This window comes from Chiloscyllium plagiosum, chromosome 17, assembly GCF_004010195.1.
Source record: "Chiloscyllium plagiosum isolate BGI_BamShark_2017 chromosome 17, ASM401019v2, whole genome shotgun sequence".
Lineage (NCBI taxonomy): Eukaryota > Metazoa > Chordata > Chondrichthyes > Orectolobiformes > Hemiscylliidae > Chiloscyllium > Chiloscyllium plagiosum.
Window position 1 is genome coordinate 62,435,728 of NC_057726.1, and position 13,082 is coordinate 62,448,809.

Below are 13,082 nucleotides of genomic sequence, written 5' to 3' on the forward strand. Positions count from 1 at the left end.
AGTTTATTGTACACAACACGATACAGAACTCCAGACATGATGTATAAAAGATTCAGTCATTTGCACTGGTTTTCAATGTTGTAGGGAAAAGTTAACTTCAAAACTTGGAGAATATTCCTCCATTCTGACATTAAGTTTTGCTCTCCCATTGTATTCAGTATCTGTGCTGCCAGGAAATGAAGGAAGCATGACCTCTGAACCCAGGGTAACGAACTCCGGTTGAATGTACTGCTGGGTGTTCCATCACAAAGGTGATTTCCCAACTCCAGCCACCCTGCCTAGTTAAACAGCCTTACCCTAATTTTCCATTACCTCTATAATCACCTAGTACATGAAATTGATCAAAAGGAAATGAAAAGAAAATAACAATTCTTTTAATGACAGTGAGTTTCTCCTGGAGTATCCTCCATCTTTAATTCCTGGACGCTGTCAGACTTTAACCTCCCTATTAATGAGGTTTCCAAACGAGTCATAGAATATTGGCATGTTATCCAACATCCATTATAAGCAAGGGCAGTATTTGGACCAGAGAGAGAATGTACACTCTGGCACAACCAGCTGATTGGGTGCTGGTCAGTCTGGACAGGCTCAATCCTCTGATCTGGATCTGGTCTGTGTCAGGGAGCTCAGGGCTCATGTTTAGGAAAGAGCCCCAGTACATAACATCTGTAAAGGGGAGTTTGCGTCATTTCTTTACAGATGTTTTCGGCATCAGGGACTTGCCACGTTTCTAGTTCTGACCTCAACCCTCATATATCCAGAGATGTATAATCAAAGGTAGGCCACAAAAAATACATTTTTTTAAAAAAGAAACAGCTGTTTTTACCCCTAGATGCTTCTCCACTTTCTGATATGGTAGTCATCATTACAAGGCTACTAAAAATATTTTGGGGTTTCACTGTCTTCAACCAACCTTCAGAAGTCCAACTGTGATCCTAGCCTGACCCTGCCCCAGTTTTAGACTTTCCAAATAAATCACAAAACAATATGGCACAGAGACCATTCAACCCATTGTGCCCAATCTGGTGAGCTACTCAATAAATCTCACTCCCTTGCTCTTTCTCCATAGTTCCAGACACATTCCCTGAAAGAATTCATACAATTAGCATTTGAATGGTATTATTAAATCTACTCCCATCCTCAGTGATATCTAGATCGCAACAACTTTGACAGTCATCTTGCCTTCGGTCCTTTTGCAAAATGTTCTCTGATTCTCTCCTTACTTAGTCCCAACAAAACCCCTTCATTATTTTGAACACCTCTTATCAGACCTCCACTTAACCATCTTTGCTCAATGGAGACAACCCCACCAGCTTCACTAACTGAGTCAGATGAGGTACCATTCTTGTAAAGCCATTCTTCTTCATTTCTAAGTGATTAGTATCCTTCCGAAAGTGTGGTGCAGGGAATTGAAACTAGTATTCTGAGACCTAACCAGTATTTGATCAGGCACACACATATAAATCTGTGGGGTGAATTTGCATTTGCAGATTCGTATTTGCAGATACATTCTATTTTGTTTAAAAGCGCACAATCTGCAGACAGTCAATCAATATGGCATTTCATAAACTTCTACTTTGGAAATAAAACCAGTCTAACTCCAGGTTAAGACACAGACAGACTCCAAAAAGGACCTCTATGCCTAAAATACATTGACCAGAAGTGTCACCTCCTTTATATTGATAACACCTTAAGTAATCTCGGGGCAGTGACTTGAAAAAAATTTTGGGATCTGCATATTAATCAATCAAAACCTTCACTGATTAAAGATTTAAGAGCCATCTTAGCTGTGTTCAATTTATTTGCATGATTGTATAACCCTTTGATCTTTTCCTTATAAATTCTGTGTCTAAGGTCTTCCTCTCTCACTAACACCTGATAAAGGAGTCGTGCTCTGAAAGCTGGTGTTGTCAAATCTGTTGGACTATAACCTGGTGTCATGTGATTTTGACCTTGATCAGGGTCAGTATAACGTCCTTGCTTTTGCACTCTATTAATAAAGCCAAGGATCCCACAAGCTTTTTAACTGTCTTCCCAACTGTTACACATTGAACATTTGAATTAGGAGTGGGGACTGTCTGGCCTCTCTGGCCTGCTCCTCCATTCAATAAGATCATGACTGATCTGATTTGGCCTCAATTCTTCTTTCCTGCTCCCTCCTGATACTGTTTGACTCCCTTATTAACCAGCTTATCCTGTGACCTTCAGAAATTCATGTGCAGATATCCCTAAGTCTCTGTGACATCTAAAATGGCAATACTTGGATAATAATGCCTTTTGCCACTTTTTCCAGCTGAAGCTGTTACTTCACACTTCTCTGGGTTAAATTGCATCTTCCAATTGTTTGCCTGTTTCATCGCGGTATCTCTGTCCTGCTAATATTCACCACATCATTTGTGACATTTTCTGCTGAGTCATTTCCAGCATTTTTTTTCTGTCTTTATTTTTTAAATTTCATTTGAGCCTAAAGTTTTCATTAAGACACAGGTGCAGATACTGGCTCAAAGATACAACGGCTCTGACAGAAGGCTGGCTTGTTCCAGAGGGGCTGGAATGAATTTGATAGGACAAGTGACTTCTTTCTGTTTGTAATGACTCTGTAATTTAACCAACATCATGACTTTACTCAGCCTGAGCAAAGCCCTATCACAACCACAGATAGAATGCACATGGACAATATTGGAAGAAAAATCTGTATTTTTTTCACCCCCCGCGCCCCCCAGCCCCAAACCAACCTTTCTAGCTTAAAATATCTTTTTTTTAAAAAGCAGCACCTTTGCAAACAATAAATACAAGTTTAAATAGGAAATGCATGGCACACAAAGGACAGAGGGTGAAGCTGCAGCTCCAGGCTTTAGCTTCCAATAGAAACAGTTCCACAATTTTTCATACAAACGTCTACCGATGCTCAAATGCATCGCCAAAAAAAATTAAGGCCACTGTGCCTTTGGGTTCATAGTGTGTGTGTGTGTGTGTGTGTGTGTGCACTACAATAAAGCAGCGCGTTGAAAAGCAGACTGGATGGAAAGCCCGTTGAGAGGCTCCATCCCCATACACTTCCGTCACCAGTGCCATCTACTTGGGAATAAGCCGCAGCAACTCTTCGTCTGTCAGTCCATTGACCGCGGTGATGTGGTGTAGCTGATCCAGGTAGCGGGCCTGATCCCTCATGAAGTGCGGGATGCGCGTGTTTTGGAGGATCGCGCATTTCTTCAGATGCTCCACGTCTTCGAAGGAGACCTGGTTAACATTATTGAGCACTATTATTAAACAGAGAGACTGACAAGTGGATAGTAAGATCACTGGCACTGATATCATGTGTCAATGTAATGTAATGCCCCCAGTGCTGCCCAGAGGAGTCATCAGAAAATAATCTGGCGCCACACACTGGTAGAGGAGAGAAGCAGAGAGGTTTCAGTAGGGAATTCAAGGGCTGTTTATCCCAGCCTTAGATATTTAACAATGCAGATTCCGCAACCCTACTTTTGTAGAAAATTTGAAAGATTCACAACCCTTTCAGTTAAAAATAAATCATCGTCTCAGATCTCAGATGATAGGCCTCTTATCCTGAAACTGTGTTCTAGATTCCCCAGACAATGGAAACAACCTGTTAGTACGTACCCCGTCAAATGCCTGCAGCATCGAGGTACCTTTCAATTAAATCACCTCTCAGTCTTCCGGACTGCAGGGAATTAAAGGCCCAATTTATTTGGCCTCTTACCATCGGCCAACCATTCATCCCATGAACGAAACTATGCTCTACGACTTCTCTCCTCAGAAATGAAAGGTTAAGTGACAATTACCTTGCCCAGTGCTGCCAGCATCTTGAAATCAATAGTCTTTCTGTATCGAAGCAGGAGCAACACACCATCCAAGTACACCTGGTCTTTACTGAAACATCCTGCAAGGAAACAGCAGTCAGGCACAGCCAAGAGCACATGGAGAACAGTAATCACTGACTGTGTTCCCTCCCAGACCCCAAATCACCTGAAGGAATTATTGACACGACTCCCTATTCAATGTGAAGTCTAATTTTGGGAGACGGCTAAGTTAGTTAGCGTTAATGCATTCAATTAACAATTAGGTAAAATTTATTTGGGCTGCAGTATATGAGTCACACAGCATGGAAACCTTTGGTCCAACTATGTTCCCAAACTAAACTAGTCTCACTTGCCTACTCCTGGCCTATAATGCATCCAAACCTTTCCTATTCGTGAACTTATCCAAATGTCATTTAAACATTGTCAGTGTACTTGCATCCACCACTCTCTCTGGCAGTTCATTCCACACATGAACCACTCTCCGCTAAAAAAAGTTGCCCCTCATGCCTTTCTCCATTCACTTAAAAATATGCCCCCCTCGTCTTGAATTTCCCCACCTCAGGGGAAAAGACCCTTGTTATTCACCTTATCTTATCCATGCCATGTCATGAGTGCAGCAAAGCTAGGCAAGAGCAGATGACTTTGCACCGATGATTTTAAACTCTCTTCGTCACTGGGTTCCCCTTTGAACAGACAGCAGCGTGATACTAATGCCACGTTTCTTTATTAGTTATCCAGAGGCCGAGACCTAATGCTCAAATCTTGCCTTTACTGTTATATCTCAGCTAGTTGCAACAGCCCTCAGTAAAAGTGAGGTGTATTAACCGAATTTAAGGCATTTTATTTGATGCTATATTAGAAACTAATTCTTAGACTTGACACAAGAACCATGACAATGTTTGGAGTTTAAATTCAATTAATAAATTTGATTTCATGAAACTTCACATTAATCATTGCTTGTTGAAAAAATCCATGTTCACTAATGTCCAAATTTACCCTCTTTACTTGGTATGGTCTAAATCACTCCAGATCCACAGTAATGTGGTTGACTCTTAACTACTGTGGACTAGAAAGCATTAATTTGAGGGCAGTTAAGATGTCCACCATCTATAAGGCACAAGTCAGGAGTGTGATGGAATACTCTTCACTTGCCTAGATAGGTGCAGCCCCAACACCAGTCAAGAAGCTTGACACCATCCAGGACAAAGCAGCCTGCTTGATTGGCACAACATCCACAAGTATCCACTGCCCCCATCACCAATGCTCAGTAGCAGCAGTGTGTGCTACCTACAAGAGGCACTGCAGAAATTCACCAAAGATCCTCAGACAGCACCTTCCAAATGCACAACCACTTCCATCTAGAAGGACAAGGGCAGGAGATACATGGGAACACCACCCCCCAAAAGTTTCCCTTCCAGCTACTCACCATCCTGACTTGGATATGTATCGACATTCCTTTACTTTTGCTGGGTCAAAATCCTAGACTTCCCTTCCTAATTGCATTGTGGGTCAACCTACAGCATGTGTACTGCAGTGGCTCACCACTACCTTCTCATAGGCAACTAGGGACAGGCAATAAATGCTGGCCCAACCACCGACACCCATGTCCCACACAAACAAATAAAGAAAAAAACGTTAGGGACAGGCAAGGAATATTGGCCTTGCCAGTGTCTCACATGTCCCATGAAATTTTTTTGAAACTAGACTGGTTCTCATTGACGGAGATTGATTGGCTGACTGCTCTCAGCAGACAGGATCTCCATCAGCATCCTTAGTCATGGGGGAATCTCCAATGGTGGCCACTTAGGTGCCTGAAAAGCGCTTGATTCTGTCAAATCCACTGGTGGGAGTATAGCTGGGGAACCGCTGCCTGGACAAAGTGTCACTGAGTCACGGTGTTTTTTGAGGGGAGTCTGAGATCCAAAGGACTTAACAGAATCTAGTGTTTTTCAGGCATTTAAGTGGCCACCATTGGGTGGTCTATGTTCAGGTCCTTGTTTTCCACTGGACAGCTGTAGCTATAATGTTGTTCAAATCTACAAGGGATTTAGTAGGGATTTTCCAGAGTATACTTGTTCCTATTAGATCTTGGGAATTTTGCTTCCTTCTTTGCAAGTCCCTGAAGATTTATGGTGCAGTGTGAGGTGAGGGGTGGGTGGAATTAAATGTTTAATCACATGCATTTCATTGTGGGGTAACCTCAAGGGCCCAGCTGGTCTTTTCCTTTCCTTTAACTTTATACATTGCTGTAGGTCATGGCCCTGAGACATCTAAAGCTTTAAAAGTCTACAGTACAGAGAAAAACCCTTCAGTCCATCGAGTGTGCAGCTTAGAGTCACAGAGTAACACAGATCCTTCGGGCTAACCAGTCCATGCCAACCATAATCTAAGCTAAAGTAGTTCTACCTGCCTGTGTTTGGCCCATATCCCTTCAAACACTTCTTATTCATGTACTTATCCAATTGTCTTTTGAATGTTGTAACAGTATCCACCAATTCCTCAGAAAGTTCACTCTGCACACAAACCACTCTCTGTGTAAAAAAGTTGCCCCTCATGTCTTTTTTAAATCTTTGTCCTCTCACATTAAAAATATGCCCCCAGTCTTGAAATCTCCCACTGTATGGAAAAGACACCTACCATTCACTTCATTTTATAAACCTCGATAAAGTCACCCTTCAACCTCCTACACTCCAATGAAAAAAATGTCCCAGCCTATCCTTTTAATTCAAACCCTCCAGTCCTGGCAATGTCCTGTTAAATATTTTCGAAACACTCTCCAGCTTAATATCCTTCCTAAAGTGCATGTTTAAGTAATGTGTTAAAGGAGTGGCAAATGAAGCAGGCTAACAGTAAAAAATCGCTCTTAATTCAGCAGCTGTTTAAGATGTGCCCACAGTCACAATACCTCTGGATGTTGAGCTGAGAAACAAATTGAAAACTGAAAGAAAGATCAATTGCATAAGTGACGTGATAAGAAGACATGATTTTGGAGAGTTCCAAAGGACTGGGATAGAGGATGAAAAATCATACATTCGTGAAGTAAAAAAGTGTGGAGAGCACATCAATCCCCAGAACAGGAGGCGTGAAGGATAACAGACAGCAAGGGCAACGTCAAGAATTTTCAAATCAATACTTCGGAGATCAAGGAAGTCGGCATAGCCTGGGGTGGTGCTGGAGAACGGGAACATACTTTGGATCACAGACATTTAGATAAGGAACAATGGGAGGTTACTCTGAATGGTAAGGAAATGGATTAGCTTTTTTTTTGCGGAAAGGTAAGATGGAAGGAACAATATTCCCAAAGTAAAAGAATATCAAGTTTACCATCTGGGCTAGAAAGGTCAGCTCAGGGGCAACCAAATCGTGAGAGGCTTGGGCAAATGGAGATTGAATTGTTTCCGACTTACTTGGGCCTTGATCTTGAAAGTGCACTAAAATAGATTTACTGTAGTACTGTATTCGGATTAATGGTGGGGACAACCAATAGAAGTGGCGATCATCAGTTTGCATGAGGAATACAGTCCACATTGTATATAAGGGATGACCATGAGGGGGACACTGCTGATTCAGTAGGGAGTGCTGCTGTGAGGGTGGGGCAGTGAAACAGTGAATGGGCTGCAGTAGAGGGAGCTTCACTCTGCACACTAGTTCTACTAGAGCTCATCCGGGCACATCCTAAACATGGAAACAATCATCTGTGGTACTATCCAACCTTCACTTTACAAAGTGTGTAAATATTCATTACTTTCAAATTTTCATCCACTATCGCTGTCATAGAGTCATACAGCATGGAAACAGACCCTTCGGTCCAACCAGCCCACACCAACCATGCTCTCAAACTAAATTAGTCCCACTTGTCTGCATTTGGCCCATATCCCTTCAAACCTTTCCTATTCATGTACTTATCCAAATGTCTTTTAAATATTGTAACTGTACCTGCATTCACCACTTTCTTTGGCAGTTCATTCCACACACGAACCACTCTCTGTGGAAAAAAGCTAACCATCACCTGTTTAAATTTTTCTCCTCTCACCCTAAACCTAGTTTTGAACTCCCCCATCCTATTGTAAAGACCCTTGTCATTCACCTTATCTATGCCTCTCATGATTCTATAAACCTCTATAAGGTCAACCTCTCAACCTCCTACGCTCCAGTGAAACAAGTCTCAGCCTTACCAGTTTATTTTTATATCCCAAACCCTCCATTCTCAGCAACATCTGGTAAATCTTTTCTGAATTCTCTCCAGTTTAATATTACGCTTCTTTGGCAGGGCGGCCAGAACTGCACACAGTATTCCAGAAGACGCATCACCAACGTCCTGTACAACGTCAGCATAACGTCCCAACTCCTATACTCAAAAGGTCTCAGCAAATGAAGGCAAGCATGCTGAATGCCTTCTTAACCATCCTGTCTATATGTGACACAAACTTCAAAGAATTGTGTCATTTACCACCAATCCCTAACTGCCCTTGAGAAAGTGGTTATGAGCCACCCAAGCCACTTGCTTGGCCATTTCAGTGGGGAAGTAAAAGAAAATCAACCATATTGCTGAGGATCTGGAGTGGATCAGGGTGGATCAGGACAACCAATTTCCTTTTCTCATCATATTGAGCTTTCTTCCAGCAGTGATTACCTGGGCCCCATTACCAATTTTTAATCCCACATTTTATTTTAATTAACAGGAAGTAAACTTCCTAGCGATTGTAGAAAGATTTTACCTCCAGTTTCTGGATCAGGTTCGACTACAGCCTCGGGTGACTGTCTGTATGGGTTTTGCACATTCTCCCTTTGTCTGGGTGGGTTTCCTCCAGGTGCTCTGGTTTCCTCCCATAATCCAAAGATGTGCAGGTTTGGTGGATTGGCCATGCTAAATTGCCCCATGGTGTTCAGGGATGTATAGGTTAGATACATTAGTCAGGGGAAAATGTAGAGTTGGGGAATGGGTAGAATAGGGTAGGGGAATGGGTCTGGGTGGGTTACTCTTCGAAGGGTCAGTGTGGACTTGTTGGGCCAAATGGCCTGTTTCCCCACTGTAGAGATTCTATGATCTTTTTTAAATGGAAAAGCAGGCTTGAGGGGCCAAATGGTCTTCTTCTGCTCCTAACTCATGTGTTCTTCTCAGTTTAGAATGCTGGATTATTAGGCCAGTATGAATAAAACAACAACGCATCACTCCAGCTTCGGCTTAAAAGATGTTAGTTGAAAATACGTCTGACCTGGTTGAGAAGTGTCCATTTGACCTCTCTTGGCTCTCACGCAATACTCCCATCGAGTGTTTGGATCCTCTACAAACTTGGCAATGTCTTCAAAGAGCTGACAGAAGGGCATGCGGCTAGCCTGGAAGACGGTATAGTAGAGCAGGGCAGCCCGCCACAGGAAAGGGTACTTGCGGTAGAGGACACTGTTCAGGCTGGCGAGGCCTTCCTCAGTCGGGTTGGCTGGCTTCAAACCATACAGCTTCCTGCCCGCTGCACTGTGCCAGGGCTGGTGGCTGTTGTTAACACCTCGAATGTAGTGTGTCCCTGATGCCAGACAATACTTTTTAAAAGGAGCAAGGGCAAAAAGAAAGTATCACCACGTCACAGAGCGAGTTTCTGTCCCAGAATCAGTCACAGGATGCTATTTCAGTCAATAATTAGCAGGACATTGTACAGATCAAGGTGGTACCGGTTGTTTGAGAGCAGCCAGTTCCATCATGGGCAGGAATCAAGAGCAGACCTTGGACTGAGGGTAACTAAAAGGGAGGGGGAACCTCTCAGCTCACTATACAGCGACAGCAGGAAAAGCATTAGTGTTCACCTAGTGATGGTAGGGTTGGGCACGATTTACATCATAGTGTTTTACATGAAAAATATTTTGTCCCACACTTGATTATGAAGACAGGAGTTCTTTAAATGCTCTCCCTTAGGGCTTGCATAGTGATCAGACAGAGTGACTGATTTTGTAAACTGAAGTGAATATCAGTCAATGAATTGCAACCAGTAAACTGCAGTGAATTTCAGTCAGTGAACTACAATAAATTTCAGTGAATTACAGTAAATTTCAACCAGTGAACTACAATGAACTTCAGTCAGTGAACGACATAGTGAATTTCAGTCAATGAACTGCAGTGAATTTCAGCCAGTGAATTACAGTAAGTTTCAGTCAGTAAACTACAATAAATTTCAATCAGTGAACTACAGTGAATTTCAGTCAGTGGAATGACAATGAATTTCAACTGGCCAATGAGGGAATGCTCTACAGAATGGCTCAGTGCACTGGCTGAGCATGCAACAGAGCCAAACAGGGCAGGATGCACAAACGTGATCTGCAAGAGAGCCACTGCAATTGCCTGAACACCCTTAGACTCTGGCGAAGAATTGGTAGAACACATCTGGTGCTCCTGCTCCTTGCTTGGTTACATACAGTGACTCTGGCGCAGGTGCCTGTACAGAGGTTTCACCCGGGCCAGCCCAGACTCGGCTGTGATACTGCTCTCAGTGGAACAAACACCCAGTCTCACACGGAGAGTTCAAAAAGCAAAGGACAGATAGGAGCTGATAGGGCCCGGTATATCGTTAGGATTCTTCAAGAGAAAGGGCTGAAAGATAAACTGTGTGGGGGAGACAGTAAAATTCAAAATTTGCTTTCAATCCTACTGAGTCACTTGTAAAACTGACCTATCTCATGGCGTAACATTCCCTCCAGCCAGTACTGACGAGCCCCTGCAAGGTTAATCGTCAGTGTGGGCCGGCAGTTCTCCACCATCATCACCGCCTGAGACAGAAGGTCCTCACTGAGCCGCACCACAACCTGCAGAGAGAGAGAGAGAGAGAGAGAGAGTTCCAGTCAGGCAACTGTTTCATACAGAGGAGCTCATCAACATGCTCAGAAAGAGTGTTCCTTTTAACCATGCCTGCATGCTTTTCACTACATCCCTCAATCCCTTCTTCTGGGACCTGCCTTTGCCATCTGCTTCAATGAAAGAAAGAACTGCATTCCCCGTCACCACCTCAGGCAGGATGCACTAAGGTCACAGCCGGTGAAGTATTTGTGACTTCTTGTCACCCACAGGAACGTAGGAAGCTCTCACAAACAACAAGGAGACAGCTAACCCAATCATCTGCGTTAGATATTGGGTAACAGCAAACAAAAGTGTGACTTACATAATAAAGTAATAAAATTTCCTATATACAGAGGCATTACAAAACAAACACTAAGCTGCATAAAGCTGTTATATGGCTTGTTCAAACAGGTAGGTTTTAAAAGGCATTGTAAAGGAGGAAGGTATGGTAGGGTTGTGGAAAAAATTCATACGGGAATTACAACCCAGCCTTGTTTGAGTGCACTCACAGCCAGAGTAATTCCAGCAATGATTCCTTTTCCTGCCTTTTTAGTATTACATCTTAAATCCTTCAAGAATTTATCTTCGGTTCCCTCTTCATCCTTACCTACATGCTTTGCCTCGAAGGCGTCCTCCATAGATATGAGATCAGCGTCCATGCTCCCCTTTTCATAGTATTTGTTGGAGGATTGTTCATCCAACATCTGGTCCTTGCTGAAGAAACAGTTTCTCCACAGATCTCCATTGCTAAAACAGTGACCATTAATTCTGGTACGTCCAGCTCCCTCGCCAGTAATTCCATCCCTATCATTGGCCATTATCTCAGGCTGAATGAGACGCAATCTCCAACCGCTACTTGACACTGAGATGACTTTCAGGCCCCACGTCCTCTCCATTGCAAAGACCATCCACTGTTAATTCTATAATGATGCTCAGATCTGCTCTTGCAGATTTCAAAGGGACTAAGGGGTAACTTTTTCACACAGAGGGTGGTGCATGGACGGAATGAGCTGCCAGAGAAAATGGTAGAGGCTGGTATTATTACAACATTTAAAAGGCATCTGGGTGGATACATGAATAGGAAGGATTTAAAGGGATCTGGGCCAAATGCTGGCAAGTGGGATTAGAATAGTTTAGATATCTGGTCAGCAGGGATGAGTTGGACCGAAGGGCCTGTTTCCATGCTGTACAACTCTATAACTCTATCTGCTGCTTTTTCCATGTCTTTCCATCATCTGCAGCCATGACTATTCCAACTCTTTACAGGTCCCATATTACATTCTCTATAAATTTCAGTTCATCCAAAAGACTCATTCTGAGAAGTGCTCAGTTTCTGCTTATTCATCACCTCTGTGCTTGTTAAATTTCGACCAAGATCGCAAGAGAGCTCAATCCTTTGTAAATAGTACGATTGGATCTTTCACAAAGGGAAAAATATGAGGGAATATTTATTCAAATATGTGAGTAAATTAATCATATTTATTCAGAACAATTCTACCATCAACCTCCTTTTTCTGGTGCCCAGGAAGCGGTTAATTCTTTATAGCTGAGAACAGGCAGAGAGTGAGCACTCAGTACTCAGTTCCGCAAGAAAGATCTGCTTCAGATCGATTAAGATTTGGAAACAATTAATGGATCAGCACAGACTGGCCAAGGAGAACTGGCAGGGATAGGGCACAGAAATGCAGCCAAATGCTGAGGTACACTTTTCTATCGAGGCAGGCAGGGGTCTTCTAAAGGCACATGGATGGGGGCAGCGACATTCAAATGCAATTGAAGAAAAGGAGTGAAACTTCAGGATCGTCAGCGTCCCAAGATTCTGGAACTATTCCATCGCCAATAATTGATTCTGAAACAATGATTTTACTGGCTTGTCAGGTCAGCTGACTACTAACTTAAAACAGGAGAGTTTAATCACTCATGTCAATTATTGTACAGAATTACTGATCATCAGTAACATCTATTCTTAGAGCAACTCTCCAGGGATAAATTTAAAATATCTAATTCCGTAAGCTTTGCGATCCGCTGGCTATGTCCTTCTGGAAGGTTGGTTTGACCTTTGCTTAGAATGTGATCTTTGATTCTGAATTCTCAACTGGACAATACAAATGTCACAAAAATGGAGGAAGATCAGATGAAGGCTTTTGCTGTCACTGCCTTGACCCTTAAATTGCTTCTTCTGTATCCATTCTGCCTCTCATTTCCTGATCTCACCCATAACAATCTCTATGGTCGCCTCATTATAGGAAGGATGTTGATGCTTTAGAGAGGGTGTAGGGGAGATTTACCAGGATGCTGCCTGGAATGGAAGTGTAGAATTATGAAGAGAGGTTGAGTGAGTTAGGACTTTTCACACTGGAGGGAAGAAGAAAGAGAGGTGACTTGATAGAAATATACAAGACAACGAAAGACATAGAGTGGATAGCCAGACACTTTTC

General features: G+C 42.8%; 1 protein-coding gene across 3 annotated transcripts in view; it reads right to left on the reverse strand.

The window, feature by feature from the left end:
* Positions 1-1,553: 1,553 nt before the first annotated feature.
* LOC122558570 (uncharacterized protein KIAA0895-like) overlaps positions 1,554-13,082 on the reverse strand; it is a 39,807-nt gene continuing 28,278 nt past the window's right edge. For all 3 annotated transcript variants that reach the window (XM_043707318.1, XM_043707317.1, XM_043707316.1), the window contains exons 4-7: positions 10,481-10,613; positions 9,038-9,343; positions 3,804-3,901; positions 1,554-3,240 (exon numbers count right to left, since the gene is read on the reverse strand). In XM_043707318.1, coding sequence (XP_043563253.1) covers positions 3,076-3,240; positions 3,804-3,901; positions 9,038-9,343; positions 10,481-10,613 — 702 coding nt within the window. In that variant the 3' untranslated portion in view covers positions 1,554-3,075. The remainder of the gene's footprint in view (positions 3,241-3,803; positions 3,902-9,037; positions 9,344-10,480; positions 10,614-13,082) is intronic.